General features: G+C 48.2%; 1 protein-coding gene across 2 annotated transcripts in view; it reads left to right on the forward strand.

Annotated features, from left to right (window-relative positions):
• Positions 1-24,538, forward strand: part of ATPSCKMT (ATP synthase c subunit lysine N-methyltransferase) — a 163,327-nt gene that overhangs the window by 129,414 nt on the left and 9,375 nt on the right. The window contains exon 4 of one of the 2 annotated variants that reach the window (XM_044295130.1): positions 22,922-22,972. The exons of the other annotated variant lie outside the window; for it this stretch is intronic. Coding sequence (XP_044151065.1) covers positions 22,922-22,972 — 51 coding nt within the window. The remainder of the gene's footprint in view (positions 1-22,921; positions 22,973-24,538) is intronic. 2 annotated transcript variants of the gene reach the window in all.

The raw sequence follows: 24,538 nt of genomic DNA on the forward strand, positions 1-24,538 counted from the left end.
AGATTGAAGAGGGGTACGGCCGCGGCGCAGGCGCCAGATATTGAATCAAAACAGGCAGGGCCAGCAGAGAAAGGGCCAGCGGACGGGATCTGTCGATCAACAAGCAGAGGGGGCGTCATTACCATCGGAGGATGCGGCTGCTACCAGCAAGTAGGTGCTGGTAGCAAGGTAATTTACATATTTCAGAAATCGATTTTTAACAAATTCTACTGAACGAAAATCATTAATTAGCTTATGTATGATGAGATCGCAGTGTAGGGATTATTAGTAAAGAAAAAAAAAGAAAAAACGGTTTAATGGGGTGACAGAAGCCCTTTAATGGTACACACTCAGATTGGGTCACTGTCACTAGTGGAGTACCTCAGGGGTCAGTATTGGGCCCTATTCTCCTCAATATATTAATTAATGATCTTGTAGAAGGCTTGCACAGTAAAATATACATTTTTGCAGATGACACTAAACCGTGTTAAGTACTTTACACAGAAGAGGACAGTATACTGCTACAGAGGGATCTGGATAGATTAGAGGCTTTTGGCAGATGAGGTTTAACACTGACAAATGTAAGGTTATGCACATAGGAAGGAATAATGCAAATCACCCGTACATACTAAATGGAAAAACACTGGGTAACACTGACAAGGAAAAGGACCTAGGAATTTTAGTGAACAGCAAACTAAGCTGTAAAAAAAAGTGTCAGGCAGCTGCTGTCAATGACAATAAGATAATGGGTTGCATCAAAAGGGGCATAGATGCCCGTGATGAGAACATAGTCCTACCACTTTACAAATCACTAGTCAGACAACACATTGAGTACTGTGTACAGTTCTGGGCTCCTGTGAACAAGGCAGACCTAGCAGAGCTGGAGAGGGTTCAGAGGAGGGCAACTAAAGTAATATCTGGAATGGGTGGACTACAGTACCCTGAAAGATTATCAACATTAGGGCTATTCACTTTAGAAAAAAGACGACTGAGGGGTTATCTAATAACTATGTATAAATATATCAGGGGTCAGTACAGAGATCTATCCCATCATCTATTTATCCCCAGGACTGTGACGAGGGGACATCCTCTGCGTCTAGAGGAAAGAAGGTTTGTACACAAACATAGAAGAGGATTCTTTTTGGTGAGAACAGTGAGACTATGCATTTCTCTGCCTGAGAAGGTGGTAATGATGACTTCACTAAAATAATTCAAGAGGGGCCTGGATGTATTTCTGGAGTGTAATTATATTACATGCTATAGCCACTAGAGATGGGTCAGGGAGATATTTTGGTTGCCTGACTGGAGTCGGGAAGGAATTCCCCCCCCCCCCCCCCCTTAAGTGGGGAAAATTGGCTTCTACCTCACTTTTTTTTTTGCCTTCCTCTGGATCAACTTGTAGGATAACAGGCCGAACTGGATGGACAAATGTCTTTTTTCGGCCTTATATACTAGGTGTGACAGAGTGTCTGGAGAAGTAGTGGATGGGGTCTATGTGTGCCCAAGATTTCTCACTTCTGTCATTTAAAAGCAACCAGGGAAATGTTCAGGAGAGGTCTGTGCAATTCGGGTTTGCATAAAACCTGTTCTTAGGGCCTGTGTTGCTGGAGTGGGGAGAGAAGGGTGGGCCCCACTCCATCCGGACAGTCCGGCTTTTGGGCTGTCAGGTAATTACTCCTCAGGTGTGCTGGCCTGATATAAGGCTGAGAATGCAGACACAGCTCGCTCAGCCTGGGAACAGGTTACCTGCATGGAGCCTGTGAGAGCACTACAAGAGGTACGGACTTTGCTATTTTGTTTGGGTGCTTGGTATTAGGCCGGCGCTTGGTCAGGGAGGTTTCCTGCTGTATAGTTAGAGCCGGACAGGCTTAGGATTTTTGTTTGCTATGTTTTATGTTCTGCACCTCAACCTGACAATAAAACTGGCTGAGGTCAGTTAAACGAAGTTCCTGCCGTGTGGACTGTAACTTCGTCGGTGTGCCTGCTAAACTGTGCCTGTCTACCCAGGAGACGACAGCCCCGCTACCTAATCCCTTACATGTGGTGGAGGATGCGCGCACACCAAATTCTGGCATAAGAAAAAAAAAAAACTGAACATTTAAAGGGACAGAGTCCATTTTTGTGCGGTGCACCAAAGACTGTTTTCTGCCTCTTGGAAAATGGAGGATGTGGTTAAAGCTATGTTGCAAGCTGTTGCATCTCAACAGGAGGCTACCCGAGTGCAGCGGGAGGCTACCCTAGTACAGCAAAAGGCGCTTGAGGAAACCAGCCGCAGGCTGACGGCCCAACTGGAGGCTGCACAAGAGGCGCAAAGAAAAGATCGGGAGACCTTAGCAGTTGTGGTGCAGCAACTGACCAGTGTCGCTGGACGGGTCCCAGGGATGGCAGAGGCCCCTCATGCCGCCATAAGGGCTAGTCACTTTCTGCAAAAGATGACAACCGCAGATGACGTGGAGGCCTACCTTACCACCTTCGAAAGGACTGCCAAGCGAGAAGGTTGGCCAAAGGCACAGTCGGCCGGACTGTTGGCCCCCTTCCTTTCAGGAGAACCCCAAAAGGCATATTTTGACCTGGAGAATCAGGATGCTATGGACTATGTTATGCTAAAAAAGGAGATCCTTACACGCCTTGGGGTTACTCTTTCAGTCCGTGCTCAGCGTGTGCACAACTGGGACTACAGTATGGATAAACCTCCACGTTCCCAAATGCACGACCTCATACACCTGACCAAGAAGTGGTTGCAGCCGGAGTTCCTGACAGGCCCTCAGATGGTGGAACGGGTTGTGATGGACCGGTACTTAAGGGCCCTTCCCGTTACCTTGCGCAAGTGGGTGAGCCACAGTGACCCCAAAAATGCTGACCAGATGGTGGAGATGGTGGAGAGGTACACATCCGCAGAGGAGCTACTGAGTCTGCCGCAGCTCCCCCCAGCCCTGCAGCGGAGATCTCCGGGACTACCTGGTAAGACTGTTCTAAGGGAAAAGGGGGCTGGCAGAAGCGATGTATCTGTGGGTGCAAGTGGAGAGACTGGAGGCCCAGGCTCTAGAAGCTGGCAAGCCATGCCAGGGAGATCTGTGGCCTATAAGAGACTTAATAGGGACTTAATAAAATGTTTCAGATGTCAAATGCCAGGTCATGTTGTTGCCAATTGCCCAATGTATGGTGAACCAATGCAATGTGATGCCTCATATATAAACCGCCGTTTATCACTGTATGCCCAGCCTGCGTGTGTAGCATTACTAAATACTGCGGGGGAGAAACAAATGTGTGTTATTACGGTGGAAGGTAAAGATGTGAGTGCCTTGTTGGACTCTGGCAGTCTGGTCACCCTTGTAAAAACGGATTTGGTAAACCCCAGGAAATGGCAAACTAAAACCATGGCGGTAACCTGCATACATGGAGACACCCGTAATTATCACACTGCTGTGGTAGATGTAAATACCCGATACGGGGCAGAAAAATTTATGGTTGGTTTAGTGCCTAAGTTAATGCATGATGTCATCATGGGGCGGGATTTTCCACATTTCTGGCAGCTATGGGAACCTAAACTTTCAAATGCCTATCAGGAAGGAGATGACCTACCACCGGGTACCGAAAGGTGTGGGTATTTAAGAGAGACTTCTGTTGATGGTGAATCGTTTCCCATGTCTGTCATGGTAGGGGAGCCTGAGGTCTCTGACCATAGTGATAGGTTAGAAGAGGGTCAGAGCAGTCCAGAGAGGGAAGACTCACTTAATGACAATTTGCCTGACCTGGCAGTACGGAAAGAGCAATTTGGTGCTGAGCAATTAAAAGATCCCACCCTTACTAGAGCCAGGGAAAATGTGAAGTCTATTGATGGTAAACTGGTGGAACCGGATGGCAGACTTTGTTTCCCGCATATGGCTGTGAAACATGACTTGTTGTACCAGGTGGTAAAAAGGGGAGAGGATCTGGTGGAACAACTGGTGGTTCCTAAAGTGTACCGACGCACGGTACTAGACATTGCTCATGGTCTCCTTATGGGGGGGCATTTGGGAGCTGAAAAGACTACAGACAGAGTCCTTCAAAGGTTCTTTTGGCCTGGGGTCCATAAAGATGTTAAAGACTATTGTGACACCTGCCCCGAGTGCCAAATTTCGGCTCCTAGGCCACACTATCGTAGTCCCCTGGTACCTCTACCAATCATTGAAATACCATTTGAGAGAATAGCCATGGATCTGGTGGGGCCCCTTGTAAGATCTGCTCGAGGCCACCAACATATTCTCGTAATCATGGACTACGCTACTCGTTACCCGGAAGCTATACCCTTACGTAATACATCATCGAAGGCCATAGCTAAAGAGTTGGTGCAGGTGTTCAGTCGCGTGGGACTACCAAAAGAGATGCTAACAGATCAGGGTACCCCCTTTATGTCACGCATCATGAAGGAGTTATGTAAACTGTTCAAAGTTAAACAGCTGCGTACCTCTGTCTACCATCCACAGACTGATGGACTGGTAGAGAGATTTAATAAAACTCTAAAAGCCATGCTTAAAAAAGTGGTAGACAAAGATGGGAAAAACTGGGATTTCCTTCTCCCTTATCTCATGTTTGCCATCCGTGAGGTGCCTCAGTCCTCTACAGGCTACTCCCCATTTGAGTTGCTATATGGTCGCCACCCTAGGGGTCTGCTAGATATAGCAAAAGAAACTTGGGAAGAAGAAGCTACCCCCTAAAGAAGTGTCCTAGAACATGTGGTACAAATGCAAGACCGTATATCTGCGGTGATGCCTATTGTACGAGAACATATGGCCCAGGCTCAGGGGGCACAGCAAAGGGTGTATAACCGCAGTGCCAGAGTACGTACCTTTGCACCAGGTGACCGGGTTCTGGTACTGATCCCTACAGTAGAGAGTAAGTTTCTGGCTAAGTGGCAAGGCCCCTTTGAGGTGATAGAGAAAGTAAATGAGGTAAACTATAAAATCCATCAACCAGGTAAGAGGAAGCCTGAGCAAATATACCACGTTAATCTTATAAAACCGTGGAAAGATCGACTATCACTTGCAGCTGACACCTCCTTCCCACCAGAGCAGCGGTGCTCTGGGAAGCCCCTGTTGCCAGAGGTAACAATTCCCGACTCCCTGGCCAAGACACAAAAGGTAGAAGTGCAGGGATTCCTCTTTAAGAATAGGGATTTTTTCTCAGAGATCCCAGGTCGCACATCTGTCATAAAACATGACATCATTACAGAACCGGGGAAAAGGGTTAAGCTGCGGCCCTACAGAATACCAGAGGCCAGGAGAGGGCTTATCTCTGAAGAGGTGAGGAAAATGTTGGAACTTGGGGTAATTGAAGAGTCCCATAGCCAGTGGTCCAGTCCTATAGTTCTGATCCCCAAACCAGATGGCAGCTGGAGGTTTTGCAATGACTTCCGAAAGTTGAACACCATATCTAAGTTTGATGCTTACCCAATGCCCCGTGTTGATGAGCTCATTGACAGGCTCGGAAATGCCAGGTATATAACCACTCTAGACCTAACCAAGGGATACTGGCAAATTCCCCTGACAAATGAGGCCAAAGAGAAAACTGCCTTTGCCACTCCTGATGGGTTGTTTCATTATGTGGTCTTGCCGTTTGGTTTGCATGGAGCCCCTGCAACCTTCCAGAGGGCGATGGATAAGATTTTAAGACCCCACAGACAGTACGCAGCCGCATATCTGGATGACATCATCATCCAAAGTCCAGACTGGGAATCCCATCTATCTAGGGTGCAGGCGGTTATCAATTCCCTGTGTGAGGCAGGCTTCACAGCTAATCCCAAAAAATGTGCCATTGGTCTTGAAGATGCTAAGTATCTAGGTTACATTATAGGCCGAGGCCTAGTAAAGCCCCAGTTAAACAAAATCGAAGCCATACAAAGGTGGCCTCAACCGGTAAACAAGAAGCAAGTCCGTGCCTTCTTGGGGATTACAGGCTATTACCGGCGATTTATACCTAATTTTGCTTCCCTTGCAGCCCCATTAACGGACCTGACAAAAGGGAAGGACTCTGTCATGGTCAAGTGGTCACAAGAGGCTGAAAAATCAGGTGATTTTCCTATTTCATGACGTAAAGTCATGATTTTATTAAAGACACGGAGGCGAGTATTGCTATTCTCCTTCTTTACTCTGACCAATAGCAGCAAAGAACAAATAAAAAATATTGAAACATGTCATCAGCCCCTCCCCATAGTCTCTCTATAACAGGCCACACCGCCTGCCAATCCTCCTTTCTTTGTAAATCCGAACCGAACAGTCCAACCGAACCGCCAACCAGGAACCGGAACAGCCTGGGAACAAAAACGCCATCCATCCGGAAGCGACCAGGAACAACCTTGAAGAAACTCCCTGAAGCCGTCCACGTCACATGACCGGCTGGAACCGAACTGCCGACCCTCCGAACCAGGACGTAGAACAAAGGACACCACGGAACTGACCGATCTCAACCTGAAAAAAGGCGAAAACAGAACCATGATAGAAGCAAATTGGTGCATTGTATTCACAAACAAATGGTTGCGACAAACCTACTCAGGAAAAACTCAGAGTTAAATCAATATGCAAATCACATACAATCAAAATCATTCCAATTGTAAAACTCACATAGGGAGGGAAAACGTAGGGTGGGCAATACTCGCCTCCGTGTCTTTAATAAAATCATGACTTTACGTCATGAAATAGGAAAATCACCTGATTTTATTACAAGACCCGGAGGCTCATATTGCGAGTTCAAAGTTAAGACAAATTCTCAATGATTGATGAGAAAACGTGAGGACCTGGACGGAAGTAAAATTCTCTGAATGTGGACACTCTGGACCAGTCCGCCAATTTCAAAATGTCCTCCAACCTGGCGCCAGACACCGCCAAAGAGGTAGCGGATGCCCCCCTAGCGGAATGTGCCGAAAAAATGGAAGTGTCCACGCCCACCAATTCCATGATCCACTTCATCCACCTAGCCAGCGTGGGAGTGGTCACCGGGGCAAAAGGACGAATGGTAGAGAGGAAAAGATGAGAAAACTCCCGTGATCGATGAAGGGAAGTGCGAGCTTCATACTCCTTGAGGCATTCCACCGGACAGAGAGAAGGCGAGGCCGGGAAAGCCGGATAAGCGACAGAGCGTATGTTAGTCTTGGTCCTCCTAGAGATGTCAAAGGAGACCCCCTCCGGAGTATACGAGCGGGCATCATAATCCAAAGCCCGGACGTCGGACACCCGCTTGCAGGAAATTAGACAGAAAAGAGTGACGAGCTTCGCCGACAGTTGCCTTAAGGAGAGGTCTGAATTCTGAGGCCAAGAAGAAAGAAAGGAAAGGACACAAGACACGTCCCAAGTAGCCGAAAATCTAGGTCTAGGAGGCCGAGACATCCGAGAGCCACGCAATAGACGGCATACCAAAGGATGTTGCCCTGCAGGAGTACCGTCAAACCCCTGGTGGGACGCAGAAATGGCCGACCTGAAAAGGCTGATCGTGCGATAGGCCTTGCCCTGGTCGAAAAGAGAAGATAGGAAGTGCAAGATCTCCGTCACAGGTGCCGAAACGGGATCCAAGTTCCTAGCCACGCACCAGCGATCCCAAGATCCCCAGGCAGATCTGTAAGATCTTCTGGTCCCTGGGGCCCAAGCGTTCTCCAAAAGGACTCTAGCTGTTCCCGAAACTCCCGGGACCTCCCAGGGTCCCCTGAAATTCGACACGCCAACAGGCGCAGAGATCCGTCCAGGAGAAGAGGATGTAGCTGGTGATTCGGACCTCGTAGGAGAGTCTGAGATGTCGGGAGCGGGTACGGGGTCTCTATCATCTCCAGAAGGTGAGGAAACCACGACTGGGAAGTCCAAAACGGAACCAGCAGAACCAGATCCGCTGAGTGACGGCGTACTTGAATCAGGGTCCTGGGAATCAGCTGGAAGGGGGGGAATGCGTAAAGCAGACCCCGCGACCAATCCTGTAGGAACGCGTCCACAGCTTCGGCCTCTGGGTCCGGGCGCCAACTGTAGAAACGTGGCAGCTGCGTGTTCAGGCGGGAGGCAAACAGGTCGATACAGCAATGCCCCCAAAGAGACGTTAAGGACCGGAACACCGCTGGATCTAACTGCCAGTCGCTGGAGTCTGAGAGATATCGAGAGCTCCAATCCGCCCGAATGTTCTGGACGCCCGGAAGATATTCCGCCAAGACAATCAACTCCTTGTCCAGACAGTAGTCCCAGAAATCCTTCGCCAACCGAGATAGGATGGTGGAACGTGTACCGCCCATGCCATTGATGTAACGCACTGCCGACACGTTGTCCATGCGAAGTTGAATGCAGGCCTTGGCCGTGTCCCTCGTGAAACTCCTGATTGCGAACGAACCTGCCAACAGTTGATATTGATATGGAATCCCGCTTCGTCCGCTGACCAGCCGCCTCCGGTTGAGATCCCCTCGCAGTGAGCTCCCCAGCCCGACAGGCTGGCATCCGAATCCACCATGAAGTCCGGACGATAACCGAAAATGGCTTTGCCGTTCCAAGCTTGTAAATTGTGGATCCACCAGGACAACTCCTCCTTGGTTTCCTCGTCCAGGGAAATCCAATCCGCATAGGAAGCCCCTTTCCGGAGGTGGAAAATCTTCAGACGCTGGAGGGCCCGGTAATGTAGTGGGGCTGGGAAGACCGCCTGGATAGATGACGCTAGAAGCCCTATGATCCTGGCCAGTTGACGCAACGGGATCTGGGAGGACGACTTGGCTCTGCACAATTCCTTCCGAATGGACCGAACCTTGGACGGCGGTAGGCTGAGAGTTCCTGCCGTGGAATCCACCAGAAACCCCAGGAACTCCATCTCGCGAGCCGGGGTGAGACAGGACTTCTCCTGATTGAGAAGGAAACCCAGCTCCAACAGGAGATCCATAGTCCAGCGAAGGTGAGTCAGCAACACCTCATGATCCTGTGCCATGATCAGGATGTCGTCCAGATAGGCGATGAGGCGAACTCCCCGACTGCGAAGCCAGGCCATAGCAGGGCGCATCAGCTTGGTGAAGCACCACGGAGCTGAAGAAAGGCCGAAAGGGAGGCACGTAAACCGCCAAACCCTGTCCTTCCAAAGGAAACATAGAAGGTCCCTGGACGCGTCCTCGACAGGGACGGTAAGATAAGCGTCCTTCAGGTCCAACTTGACCATCCAATCGCCCACTTGAAGTAGGTCCCGAAGGAGATGGATGCCCTCCATCTTGAAATGGCGGTACCTGACGAACGCGTTGAGAGCGCGTAAATTGATGACGGGCCGTAGCTGGCCCCCTTTTTTCGCCACCAAGAAAATGTTGCTGATTACCGCACCAGAGGATGCCGGAGCCGGCTCTATGGCCCCTTTGCGGAAGAGATCTGATGGCTCTGAGTCCACAAGTATGCGGCTCTCTACCGACAGCACTGCCGGGTGTGGGGGCGGAATGGACAGGTGAGAAGATGTCAGCTCTATGTGGAAACCCCTGACCGTGGAGAGAATCCATTGGTCCGAGGTGATGCGCAACCAAGCTCGAGAAAAGAGCCGGAGTCTGCCCCCTACACAAACAGTCAAAGAATTGAAATGAGGCATCGGTCTTACCATAAGGTCGTCTGGAACCAGGGTTTCCTCTGTATCCTCTAGGCCTCCAGGATCCTCCCCGGGAAGGGAAAAAGGATGATGACTCCCGCCTCTGCTCCTGGAACACAGGTCTCTGGGAGAAGGAGCCTCTGCCCGTAGCACGGGACTGAAAATGGGCACGGCCGGACAGACGGCCCCTGAAACTGCCGGCCCTGGTAGAGACCCTACCGTGAAGCACCCGCTTCATTGAACTTTGGGCCTTATCGAGTGCTGTAAAAGCACCGACGAACCGTCCCAAGTCTTTAATAAAGGACTCGCCAAACAGCAGGCCCTGAGCCTCCTTACCGGCTTCGGTAAGCGCCAAGTTGGAGAGTTTAGGCTCAACCTTAAAAAGTATGGCCTTGCGCAAATCGCGCGCTGTACCCACTCGCGCAGCTCTAGAGGGTCTACCTGCTTACCCTCGACCTTGGCAACCTCGGCCAAGTCGAAAATCTTTGCCAGGGGGCCAAATATGTCCAGGAGCTTGTCCTGACACGCACGCAGGGCTGACTCCAGACCCTTTCTCGGATTCCACCCAGATTTGGCGAGGAATTGGGTCATTTTGGGGTCTACCGCTGGAGTCTCGCAAACCCTGTTCGGGATTATGGGTCTGGGGCATTCTGCCCTAAGCTTGTTGCGCGCCTCTTTGGAGAGGGGGCAACGCACGCGGGCCTCCAAATATTTGGAGACGTGCTCAAACGGCAACCACTCCGCAGACCGAGGGTGGTGTAGGGAATCCGGGTCAAAGAGCGGTTCCCCTGATGGGTCTGTCAAGGACACATCTGCTGCCGAAACTCTGGAGCTGCACCCGGGTAAGGGGTTATCTTCCATGACCCCTGATGGGTCCTCCTCTGCCTCCTCAAAGGCGTCATCTAAAGCCTCCTCCTCAGATCCGATCTCAGAATCGGAATCCATTTCCTGCAGTGCTCTTGCACTTTTCCAGTTGCGCGTGCGTTCTGCCCGACGCGTACGGGCTCTCTTGCGCGGACCAAGCGCGCCAACATTGGTGGAAACATCATCACCGTTATTTCGTTTTCTGGAGGCAGATGGCCCTGGCCCGGTGGGTGAGGACACCATGACGGGCTGCGGGGTTTGGGAGGTAGCGGGATGGGCCGCAAGGGCCTGGGCAATTGTCTGTGAAATGACCGAAGTCATAGACCCCATGGCCGCGGCTATGGCATTAGACAGTGATGCCTGAAAATCAATGGGCTGGTCACCAGGGGCCAGAGTATGAGCATCCTCCCCTGAAGGGGTTAATTCAACCAGAGGGACATCCTCTGCTGCAGGGCCCTGGCCCCTATGCACATGGTTAGGCATGTTGACCGGTTGGTAATAGGGCTGCCAAAACAAACTGATGCCTAAATTATAACTAGGATAAATAACCTGAGCAGGCCAGGATCCTCCCCCGAAGGGTTAATAGCCTGGCGCTGCGGAGTGAGTGGTAATGTGCCGGCAAGGGGATTTGCCCCAGGCCAGACAGAGGGAAGAAAACCTAAAGCAACGGGAAAGCACGAGAAGAGGGACGGACCGAGGCGCCGGCAGCTCCGATCGTGAGAAGACACCAACCGGAAGCGGAAGCGCCCGAGATCTCGCGAGATCTCGGGCGCGCCTGCAAGGATGAAAGGGAGAGCCGCCGCACGGAGGTAAGCGGCGGCGGGAAAAGAGCCCGTCCGATCACAAGGGGGGGGAGGGAGGAACAGCAGAAGGGGGCACAGCAAGGGTGACAAGAGGAAAGGAAATGACAGAGCGCTCGATAACTAGGAGAGAGGGGAGGCGCCGAATTAACCCCCTGATAGCCAGCAGGCTAAGGTGAAAAACAACCTAAGAGGAAAACAGGCTACAGAAAAAATATACATATATATAGCTATATACGCTAAGATAGCCCCAAAGGGGGGGAAAAACAAATACAGAGAAACAACTGCAAACCCCAAAACGACAATCAATATATATCTGAAAGACAAGATGATAGAAGCAACAAATCACACTACTTATCTCTGCGGTCAGCAGCAAAGAAAGAGGAGGATTGGCAGGCGGTGTGGCCTGTTATAGAGAGACTATGGGGAGGGGCTGATGACATGTTTCAATATTTTTATTTGTTCTTTGCTGCTATTGGTCAGAGTAAAGAAGGAGAATAGCAATACTCGCCTCCGGGTCTTGTAATAAAATCATTTCAGACTTTAAAAACCCTCCTGTGCGCTCAGCCAGTGCTGATAACCCCAGATTTTAAGAAGGGGTTTGTCCTACAGACTGATGTGTCTGAGGTGGGACTGGGGGCAATACTGTCACAGGTAAGGGATGGAGAGGAACACCCTGTACTGTATCTGAGCAGGAAACTTAATGACCATGAGCAAAAATATGCAATTGTGGAAAAAGAGTGCCTCGCTATTAAATGGGCCCTGGAAGCACTCCGCTACTATTTGCTTGGCCGTCACTTTGAATTGGTCACGGATAATGCTCCCTTAAAATGGATGTGTGAGAATAAGGAAAAAAATAGGAGGGTAACAAGATGGTTCTTAGCCCTGCAAGAGTACCAGTTTACCGTAAAGCACAGGCCAGGGACCCAAATGGGAAATGCAGATGCCTTGTCCCGTGTACATTGTCTGATGTCCAGATGTGTTCCAGCCCTGGGTCTGAAACAGGGGGGGAGGATATGTGACAGAGTGTCTGGAGAAGTAGTGGATGGGGTCTATGTGTGCCCAAGATTTCTCACTTCTGTCATTTAAAAGCAACCAGGGAAATGTTCAGGAGAGGTCTGTGCAATTCGGGTTTGCATAAAACCTGTTCTTAGGGCCTGTGTTGCTGGAGTGGGGAGAGAAGGGTGGGCCCCACTCCATCCGGACAGTCCGGCTTTTGGGCTGTCAGGTAATTACTCCTCAGGTGTGCTGGCCTGATATAAGGCTGAGAATGCAGACACAGCTCGCTCAGCCTGGGAACAGGTTACCTGCATGGAGCCTGTGAGAGCACTACAAGAGGTACGGACTTTGCTATTTTGTTTGGGTGCTTGGTATTAGGCCGGCACTTGGTCAGGGAGGTTTCCTGCTGTATAGTTAGAGCCGGACAGGCTTAGGATTTTTGTTTGCTATGTTTTATGTTCTGTACCTCAACCTGACAATAAAACTGGCTGAGGTCAGTTAAACGAAGTTCCTGCCGTGTGGACTGTAACTTCGTCGGTGTGCCTGCTAAACTGTGCCTGTCTACCCAGGAGACGACAGCCCCGCTACCTAATCCCTTACATAGGTTATATACTATGTGTTTTTTTTTTTTTTTTTTTTTTTTTTTTTTTTACTTATTAAAACACAAGAAAAACTGTATAAATGTTGTATTGATGTAGAATGAAGAATGAAGGTAACAGGTTTGTCTTACTGCATAAGAAACGCCGTAAAATGAAACCCATAAAACTTTGGCAGAATTGCGTTTTCATCCAATTTCACTCTATTTGGAATTTTTCCAGCCTCCCATTACATTGTGTGCAATTTAAAATGGTCTCATTAGAAAGTACAACTTGTCCAACAAAAATTAAGCACTCGTACAGCAATGTGCATGGAAAAATAGAAAAGTTTCGACTCCTGGAAGGCAGGGAGTAAAAGGAATGTGAGGAGTATGAGGAGCTATAAAAGCTTCCAAGTTTTTGGCTTTTAAACTTTAGATAAGTGGGCAATACTAAGCATATGTTTCTCTGTTTTTATGTTTTATGGTTTGATCCTCCATATGTTTTATTATTGGTATTGGTTTAATTATGTTTAGGATTTTAAATGTGAACCCTATGTTAGTACAAATAAACTGCTATCCTTTTGTGTCTATACAGGATTTTCATATTTTTTTTAGCTGCCTTTTGTTAACTTTTGTATAGTTAAATGGGTTGTCTCCTCTTCGACACTGGTGACATATCTCATGGTTATCCCACCAATGTCAGATAGGTGTGGGCTCCTCCTCTGGGACCTGCACCTATCTCCAGAACGGGACCCCCAAAGTCAGTGGAGAGGAGCCACTTGTTCGTGGCTGCCCTCCATTCATTGTTATGGTACTGCCAAGAATAGCCAAGCGCTGGCTCGGCTATCTGCAGCAGTCCTATAGAAGTTAATTGAGCGATGGCCATGCCTGCACAGTGCCCGCTCCATAATTTCTATGGGACTTCCAAAAATAGCTAAGTACTCTTAGGCCTCATGCACACGGCCGTTGTGTGGCCATTCTGCACAATTGCAATTTGCGATCCCCAATGCACCACATCATCCGTGTGGCGGCCGGGATGGATCGGGACCCATTGAACTTGAATGGGTCCGTGATCCATCCGCTCAGTAAAAAACATGTTCTATTTTTTTGCGGTGCAGAGGCACAGACAGAAACACCACAGAAGCACTCTATAATGCTTCCGCGGGGTTCCGATCCTTGCTTCCGTTCCGCACCGCATCTCCCGGATTGCGGACCCATTTAAGTGAATGCCCAAGTATTCGGGCCCGCTGTATGCAGGCCACAATACGGCAACGATTGTGTGCATGAGGCCTTACTCTGCTATTTTCCAAACTCCTGTAGAAATTAATGGAGAGCACACCATGCATGCACAGTGTGATATACTTCACTTTCGGGGGCAAGTTCTGGAGGTAGGTGCAGGTCTTGGTGGTGGGACCCAAACCTATCAGATATTTTTATTATAGATTTATAAAAAAAGATAAAAACATACATAAAGAAAAATAACCTACAGATATAAATCTCAACTCCCCCTCCGTGGAAAGAAAAGCACAGGTAAATCCTTACATTGATTCAGTGTAGAAGACCATGAGATGCATCTGTTGACAGACCAGTAAGCACTTCGGAAGGGGGGGTTGGATTTATCAAGACAGTCACTTTCTGCGCTGGTCCTGATAAGTCCACTGTTGGAGGATGCAACAAATTTATGACAAGGCGCATCCTCCAGCAATCCTTGCGCCTAAACAGGAATCTACGAGAGCTTCTATAGATTTCTGGCTTCATTTGTACCAGAAAACTAGCGTAAATGAAGATAAACTTGCCTCCGGTGTTGACGATGACCCTTGTCCCACCCCCTTTTGGAAAAGTGGCGAGGGTGGCAGAAAAAGCGATACTCTCAACTATTTTCAAAAAGTTGCATTCAAAATATGCCAATACCCTTATGCAAGACAGGTTTATTCAGCGCGTACGCTGCAATCAACCACTCTTTTCCTTCCTGTTTTAGTTAGATACCAATAGCATGTCTACACTCTTCACAGAGCAGCCTACCTGATATTAAGATTGTAAGCAAGAATTAAGCAGCTGTTGAGAAGGAAGTGCTGCTGCCCTTAACCACCCACTCCATAAGACCTCAAATTTGGAAGGGCATGGATCCATCAGCCAGTAATTAGTTTACGAGCCTGGAACAGCATTCTTTGCATATTTAGATTGGTCACACACCACTTCTGCTGAGTATCCCAAATCCTCAGAATGCACACTCTTGGGTGTAAAGCAGGGGTGGGGAACCTCCGTGGGCATCATCTTATGTGGCCCCTGAAAATGCTATGAAAATGCTAATGACCGCTTCCATTTCTCATCTTCCCTGGTCTTCTTCCTGCCCCACTCTATGTCCTGACACGTAAAGTATCAGGACGTAGTGTACGTAGACGTGCACTAGCACTATGACCTGACGCTGTGCGCTGTCAGGTCACAGTACAGTTCAGCGGGAAGAAGACCAGGGAGGGTAAGTGAAACTGCCGAGTGGCAGCGCCCTCTGGAGCTGGAGAGGTAAGTTTATTTAGGTTTTTAAACATCTGATCTGACGTCTGATTGGATGCTGGGGGTCTTATAGGGGCTGATCTGAGGCTAATGATGGGTGGGGAGGGTCTGATAGGGGTCTGATCTGAGGCTGGGGAGTGTCTGATGGGGGCTTGATCTAAGGCTGGGTAGAATGGGGGTCTGATCTGAGGCTGGAGAGTCTGATCTGATGCTTGGGGGTCGGATCTGAGGCTGGGGGTCTGATGGGGGTCTGGTCTGAGGCTGGGGAGGTCTGATAGGAGTCTGATCTGATGCTGGGGGTTTGATGGGTGTCTGATCTGAGGCTGGGGGGTCTAATGGGGGCTGATCTGAGGTTAAGGAGGCTCTTATGGGGGTATGATCTGAAGCTGGGAGCAGGGCCGTCTTTAATATTGATTGGACCCTGGGCAAAAATTTACTTGGGCCCCCTGGATACCGCCTTCCCACACCTTAGCAGGCAATCACGGCCTCCACCACAACACACACACAAAAAATCCACACACCTGGTAGAGTACAGTGATATAAATACTTACAGTTCTGAAGACTCCAGCGGCTCAGGATCGGTGCTCTGGGCAGCTGGGCTCAGGCTGGAAGTGGGCACCGCTCTGCAGGAAGGAGACCAGGGCTCAGCTCACCCTAGTGTTACAGTGCACCCCACAGTATGCAGTATAGCACCCTATAGTATACAGCACCACACAGTATGCAGTATAGCACCCCACACTATACAGTACCCCACAGTATATAGTAGAGCAGTATAGCAGCCCACAGTATACAGTATAGCACCTCACCGTATACAGCACCCCAAACTATACACGATACAGCACCCCACACTATACAGCCCCCCAGTATACAGTACAGCAGTATAGCACTCCACAGTATACAGGCCCCCCACAGTATACAGTACAGCAGTATAGCACTCCAGGCCCCCCACAGTATACAGCCCCCCCCCCCACACTATACAGCCCCCCACACTATACAGTACAGCAGTATAGCACTCCACACTATACAGCACCCACAGTATACAGTACAGCAGTATAGCACTCCAGGCCCCCACACTGTATACAGCCCCCCACACACACAGTATACAGCCCCCCCCCCCAGTATACAGGCCCCCCACACTATACAGGCCCCCTCACAGTATACAGGCCCCCCACAGTATACAGCACCCCACTATACAGTAGTTTACAGTATATTAGCATAACAGCCCCTGTCACCTTTTCCTGATGTAATCTTCACAAAAAAAGCTTCACAGTTAAGGCAAACTTCTCCTGCAACACTCCTGGTAGGACATGTGATGACCTCATAGCCATGTGACCAGTAATATTGCTAGGTTACTGGTCACATGGTGATGTCATCATTAACCACTTCAGCCCCGCTAGGTGAAACCCCCTTCATGACCAGAGCACTTTTTACACTTCGGCACTACACTCATTTCACCGTTTATCGCTCGGGCATGCAACTTACCACCCAAATGAATTTTACCTCCTTTTCTTCTCACTAATGGAGCTTTCATTTGGTGGTATTTTATTGCTGCTGACATTTTTACTTTTTTTGTTATTAATCAAAATGTAACGATTTTTTTGCAAAAAATGAAATTTTTCACTTTCAGCTGTAAAATTTTGCAAAAAAAACGACATCCATATATAAATTTTTCGACAAATTTATTGTTCTACATGTCTTTGATAAAAAAAAAAATGTTTGGGCAAAAAAAAAAATGGTTTGGGTAAAAGTTATAGCATTTACAAACTATGGTACAAAAATGTGAATTTCCGCTTTTTGAAACAGCTCTGACTTTCTGAGCACCTGTCATGATTCCTGAGGTTCTACAATGCCCAAACAGTAGAAAACCCCCACAAATGACCCCATTTCGGAAAGTAGACACCCTAATGTATTCGCTGATGGGCATAGTGAGTTCATAGAACTTTTTATTTTTTGTCACAAGTTAGCGGAAAATGATGATGATTTTATTTTTTTTATTTTTTCTTACAAAGTCTCATATTCCACTAACTTGCGACAAAAAATAAAAAATTCTAGGAACTCACCATGCCCCTCACAGAACACCTTGGGGTGTCTTCTTTCCAAAATGGGGTCACTTGTGGGGTAGTTATACTGCCCTGGCAATTTAGGGGCCCAAATGTGTGAGAAGAACTTTGCAATCAAAATGTGTAAAAAATGACCGGTGAAATCCAAAAGGTGCACTTTGGAATATGTGCCCCTTTGCCCACCATGGCAGCAAAAAAGTGTGACACATCTGGTATCGCCGTACTCAGGAGAAGTTGGGGAATGTGTTTTGGGGTGTCATTTTACATATACCCATTCTGGGTGAGAGAAATATCTTGGCAAAAGACAACTTTTCCCATTGTTTTATACAAAGTTGGCATTTGACCAAGATATTTGTCTCACCCAGCATGGGTATATGTAAAATGACACCCCAAAACACATTGCCCAACTTCTCCTGAGTACGGCGATACCACATGTGTGACACTTTTTTGCAGCCTAGATGCGCAAAGGGGCCCAAATTCCTTTTAGGAGGGCATTTTTAGACATTTGGATCCCAGACTTCTTCTCACACTTTCGGGCCCCTAAAAAGCCAGGGCAGTATAAATCCCCCACATGTGACCCCACTTTGGAAAGAAGACACCCCAAGGTATTCAATGAGGGGCATGGCGAGTTCCTAGAATTTTTTTTTTTTTGCATAAGTTAGCGGATATTGATATTTTTTTGTTTTTTTCTCACAAAGTCTCACTTTCCGCTAACTTAGGACAAAAATTTAAATCTTTCATGGACTCAATATGCCCCTCACGGAATACCTTGGGGTGTCTTCTTTCCGAAATGGGGTCACATGTGGGGTATTTATACTGCCCTGGCTTTTTAGGGGCCCTAAAGCGTGAGAAGAAGTCTGGAATATAAATGTCTAAAAATGTTTACGCATTTGGATTCCGTGAGGGGTATGGTGCGTCCATGTGAGATTTTATTTTTTGACACAAGTTAGTAGAATATGAGACTTTGTAAGAAAAAACAAAAACAAACAAAAAATTTACGCTAACTTGTGCCAAAAAAAATGTCTGAATGGAGCCTTACCAGGGGGGGGTGATCAATGACAGGGGGGTGATCAATGACAGGGGGGTGATCACCCATATAGACTCCCTGATCACCCCCCTGTCACTGATCACCCCCCCTGTAAGGCTCCATTCAGACATCCGCATGATTTTTACGGATCCATGGATACATGGATCGGATCCACAAAACACATGCGGACGTCTGAATGGAGCCTTACAAGGGGGTTATCAATGACAGGGGGTGATCAGGGTGATCACCCCCCTGTCACTGATCACCCCCCCTGTAAGGCTCCATTCAGACATCCGCATGATTTTTTTACGGATCCATGGATACATGGATCGGATCCACAAAACACATGCGGACGTCTGAATGGAGCCTTACAAGGGGGTTATCAATGACAGGGGGTGATCAGGGTGATCACCCCCCTGTCACTGATCACCCCCCCTGTAAGGCTCCATTCAGACATCCGCATGATTTTTTACGGATCCATGGATCGGATCCACAAAACGCATGCGGACGTCTGAATGGAGCCTTACAGGGGGGTTATCAATGACAGGGGGTGATCAGGGTGATCACCCCCCTGTCAATGATCACCCCTCCTGTAAGGCTCCATTCAGACATCCGCATGATTTTTTACGGATCCATAAAACGCATGCGGACGTCTGAATGGAGCCTTACAGGGGGGTTATCAATGACAGGGGGTGATCAGGGTGATCACCCCCCTGACAATGATCACCCCTCCTGTAAGGCTCCATTCAGACATCCGCATGATTTTTTACGGATCCATGGATACATGGATCGGATCCACAAAACACATGCGGACGTCTGAATGGAGCCTTACAGGGGGGTTATCAATGACAGGGGGTGATCAGGGTGATCACCCCCCCCTGTCACTGATCACCCCCCCTGTAAGGCTCCATTCAGACGTCCACATGTGTTTTGTGGATCCGATCCATGTATCCATGTATCCGTAAAAATCATGCGGACGTCTGAATGGAGCCTTACAGGGGGGTGATCAATGACAGGGGGTGATCAGGGAGTGTATATGGGTGATCACCCGCCTGTCATTGATCACCCCCCTGTAAGGCTCCATTCAGACGTCCGTATGCTTTTTGCGGATCCGATCCATGTATCCGTGGATCCGTAAAAATCATACCGACGTCTGAACGGAGCCTGACAGGGGGGTGATCAATGACAGGGGGGTGATCAATGACAGGGCGGTGATCAGGGAGTTTATATTGGGTGATCAGGGGTTAATAAGTGACGGGGGGGGTGTAGTGTAGTGTGGTGTTTGGTGCTACTGTACTGACCTACCCGAGTCCTCTGGTGGTCGATCCTAACAAAAGGGACCACCAGAGGACCAGGTAGGAGGTATATTAGACGCTGTTATGAAAACAGCGTCTAATATACCTGTTAGGGGTTAAAAAATTCGGATCTCCAGCCTGCCAGCGAGCGATCGCCGCTGGCAGGCTGGAGATCCACTCGCTTACCTTCCGTTCCTGTGAGCGCGCGCGCCTGTGCGCGCGCATTCACAGGAAATCTCGGCTCTCGCGGGAGGACGCGTATATGCGTCCACCCAGAAGAGCAGGACCGCCGGCAGGACGCAATCCTGCGTACGGCGGTTCTGAGGTGGTTAAGGTCCTAGATCACAGCTCTCACAGACACAGTACGCTGGCTGGAGTGCCGGCAGGCATGGCATGGCAGCACCCCCTGTGTAGCTGACAGCCTGACACCCAGGGCAGTGGCTAGCAGGGCTCAAGAGGCAGCTGCCTTGGGATCCTCAGGAGAAACTGGGCCCGGGGCAGCTGCCCCTTTTGCCCCTTGGTAAAGACGGCCCTGGCTGGGAGGTCTGATGGGAGTTTGATCTGAGGCTGGGGGGTCTGATGGGTGTCTGATCTGATGCTAGTGGGTCTTATGGGGGTCTGATCTGAGGCTGGGGAGTCTGATGGGAGTCTGATCTGAGGCTGGGGGTCTGATCTGATGCTGGGGGTTTGATGGGTGTCTGATCGGAGGCTAAGGAGGGTCTTATGGAGGGGAGGTTGGGAGGTCTGATAGGAGGCTGATCTGAGGCTAAGGAGGGTCTTATGGGAGTCTGATCTGAGGCTGGGAGGTCTGATGGGAGTTTTGTCTGAGGCTGGTGTCGGCTGGGAGGTCTGATAGGAGTCTGATCTGAGGCTTGGGGGTCTTATGTGAGGCTGGGGGGGTCTGATGGGAGTCTAATAGGTGTCTGATCTGAGGCTGGGGGGTCTGCGTGGGGGCAGTATAAATACACCACATGTGACCCCATTTTGGAAATAAGACACCCCAAGGTATTCCGTGAGGGGCATGGCGAGTTCATAGAAGTTTATTTTTTTGGGCACAAGTTAGCGGAAATTGTTTTTTTTTTTTTTCTCACAAAGTCTCCCTTTCCGCTAACTTGTGACAAAAAGTTCAATCTTTCATGGACTCAATATGCCCCTCAGCGAATACCTTTGGGTGTATACTTTCCAAAATGGGGTCATTTGTGGGATGTGTTTACGGTTCTGGAATTTTGGGCGGGGCTAAATTGTGAGCAACCCTGTAAGTGTCACACATGTGGTATCGCCGTACTCAGAAGAAGTAGGGCAATGTGTTTTGGTGTGTATTTTTACATATACCCATGCTGGGTGAGAGAAATATCTCTGTCAAATGACAACTTTGTATAAAAAAAATTGTAAAAGTTGTCTTTTAGAGAGATATTTCTCTCACCCAGCATGGGTATATGTAAAAAGACACCCCAAAACACATTGCCCTACTTCTTCTGAGTACGGCGATACCACATGTGTGACACTTTTATGCAGCCAAGATGCGTAAAGGGGCCCAAATTCCAATGAGTACCTTTTAGGAGGGCATTTTTAGGCATTTGGATTCCAGATTTCTTCTCACGCTTTAGGGCCTCTAAAATGCCAGGGCAGTATAAATACCCCACAAGTGACCCCATTTTGGAAAGAAGACACCCCAAGGTATTCCGTGAGGGGCATGGCGAGTTCCTAGAATATTTTTATTTTTTTTGCACATGATTTTGTAAGAGAAAAAAAATAATAAAAATTTCCGCTAACTTGTGCCCCAAAAAAATAAATATTCTAGGAACTCGCCATGCCCCTCACGGAATACCTTAGGGTGTCTTCTTTCCAAAATGGGGTCACTTATGGAGTATTCATACTGCCCTGGCATTTTAGGGGCCCTAAAGCTTGAGAAGAATTCTGGAATATAAATGTCTAAAAAATGATTACGCATTTGGATTCCGTGAGAGGTATGGTGAGTTTATGTGAGATTTTATTAGTGGAATATGAGACTTTGTAAGAAAAAAAAAATTTCCGCTAACTTGTGCCAAAAAAAAAATCCTTCAAAAGTGATCTTTATAGCGCCACAGCGATTTTTCTGTGTTTTTTACAGTGATCAGAAAAAATAATTCTGTCACTGCAGTGGGGCGGACTGAATGCAAGTGTGCGCACAAGATCAGGCCTGATCGGGCGAACACTGCGTTTTTTGTAGAGCCTATAGAACATGTCCTATTCTTGTCCACAATTGCAGACAAGAAAAGGCATTTTCTATATAGTTCTGGCCGGTGTCTGTGTTTTGCAGATCCGCGGTGTCCGTGTTTTGCGGATCCACTGATCCACGGATCCGCAAAACACATACGGACGTCTGAATGGAGCCTTACAGGGGGGTGATCAATGACAGGGGGGTGATCAGGGGTTAATAAGTGACAGTGACAGTGGGGGGGGGGGGGGTGTAGTGTAGTGTGGTGTGGTGCTTGGTGCTACTTATTACAGAGCTGCCTGTGTCCTCTAGTGGTCGATCCAAGCAAAAGAAAAGGGACCACACCAGAGGACCAGGTAGCAGGTATATCAGACGCTGTTAACAAAACAGCGTCTTCTATACCTTTCAGGGGTTAAAAATCGCATCTACAGCCTGCCAGCGAATGATCGCCACTGGCAGGCTGTAGATCCACTGGTTTACTTTCGGTTCCTGTGAACACACGCTCCTGTGTGCGCGCGTTCACAGGAAATCTTGCCTCTCGCGAGATGACGCGCCGGCGCGTCTAGGAGGAACAACAGGGCCGCCGCCAGGACACAATCCTGCGTGCGGCGGTCCTGGGATGGTTAAGTCAATTATATGTTAGACCAAATATAGCAAAACATTTTAAGTTGAGAATTTTGGATGGCTCACAAAAGATGTTACAAATATCCAAATGTCCATCGGCAGTAAAAAGGTACCCCACCCCTCGTCTAAAGGAATAGATGTTTGAAATGCTTGTTTTTTAACACCAAATACCTCCTTCCAGTACTATTGCAACTTAACAGTACTGCATTCCCACATCATGTGCAATATAGAAGCAGCCTCACCATGACATTGCGGGCATCTAGAATCACTTCTCACCCCATTCTTATAGAGGAATACAGGAGTTTTTGATGGCATATCCTAGTGATATGCCATCAAAGTCTGAGATGACTCAACCTGTTTAAAGCTTTAGTTAATATTCTACTCAATAAAGATTAATTGTTTATCTAGAAATTGTTTTTTTTACTTTTTGTAGGTCAGTTTTTCACAGTATACAAATATTGTCATCTTTGGAGTACCAGAGATGGTAAGTAATCTTTTTTTTCTTTTTTTTAAAGGATTCTTAGAGCTATTTAGAAAATCTAGTCTGTCTTCTTTCCTGTAGAAGAAGAATGACTAGATATGTGCCCTTCTCTTCCTGTTCAGCCGCATTTACTACCAGGAAGAGAAGGGCACACATCTGGTCGGGACCAAGCGGAAGATCCTGCAACATGTGTGAGTGCAGCAATGATAGCAGCACAATGGAGGAGTAAGTACTAAGGCTAGATTCAGACTAGCATTATGATATCCAGCAGGCTGTTCTCTCTGGATCCAGCATTGCCAGAGGACACTGCATTCCTGTCTGGCCCCATTAAACTATAATAAGGACTGGCGGAGATCTCGCCGCAACCCAGCAAACATGCTGAGAATCAGCCGAACGAAAACTGTTTCACTGAACGGCCTGCCCGATCTCACTATTGCAAGAGTGAAACTAGCCTTAGTTTACCTTGCAGATTAGGGCTTGAAGACTTCATGCTCCACCTTAAAGGAATTAATGTTCTATGCTTCAAGCCACTGATGTTGGGAAAATGGATAAGGGAACTCATCTGACCCAATCTCCTGGGCTCATTCCTCCACTGCCACTTTAGACCTCCAGTCGGCTTTCAGTTCATGGAGCTTTGATTTCTGTCCCCCTATGCTCATTTTTCCTTCCTTTTTTCAACTTCTTGATTCTTTCCTTATTTTTCTTTTCTTCGCTGTCTTTTCTTCTTTATCCATGTTTCACTCTGACTCCTCCCCTTCTTCTAGTTTCATCCCATGCTCCTTCCTCCCAGTTCCTGGCCAATCTGTTCCCACCACATAGGCTGACAGCTTCTTGTGAGAATGTTCCATTTCTGCTATCATTACTCAAGCAGGGGTGGGTCCTTCTTCCCTGCTGTTGGAGGAGTGTCTCTGCGATGGCATCATTGCCCATTACCTGTTGGATAAATCCAATAGATATCGGCTGATTAACATAAATACAAAAGAACCAATACTCACCCCAACTTTTCCAGCACCGCCATCAGTGTCTTTGCTCGTCTTGGTTTAATTATCTGCAGCAATGGTATAACTGTTTACCCATGTGACTGCTCCAGACATGTTTCATGCTTTAGGGTTCTGTGAGATGGCAATTTTGGCAGCAACAGCTGCCAATGTAGCATGACTGCCATAGGAATTAATGGGGTTACAGCACGACTTGCATATTTGCCATGACCATGGCACGCGAATCACAAAAAATCCAACACTGCTTGATTTTTTTTCTAATTCACGTATTACAGTCACAGCAAATGTGAGAGCCGCTCTGCGACCCCATTCATTTCTGTTGCATCCCTAGCGAGACATGGACAGGATACGTGTTATGCCCAAAATCACTGTGTAGCCGTATCCTTACACTGCTGATGCTAGTGATTGACTGCAGTATTCACGTGGGGAGATGGGAACACTAGAATGACAGTAGATTTAACAGATGAGTATTGGTTTATGCCAAGTCCTCCCACTGGCCAAGTTTTTTTGATCTTGAAAAACCCTTTTAACTGTCACTGCCAAATAGCAGTCAAATGGACCAAAATAATAG

This window comes from Bufo gargarizans, chromosome 5, assembly GCF_014858855.1.
Source record: "Bufo gargarizans isolate SCDJY-AF-19 chromosome 5, ASM1485885v1, whole genome shotgun sequence".
NCBI classification, from domain to species: Eukaryota; Metazoa; Chordata; class Amphibia; order Anura; family Bufonidae; genus Bufo; species Bufo gargarizans.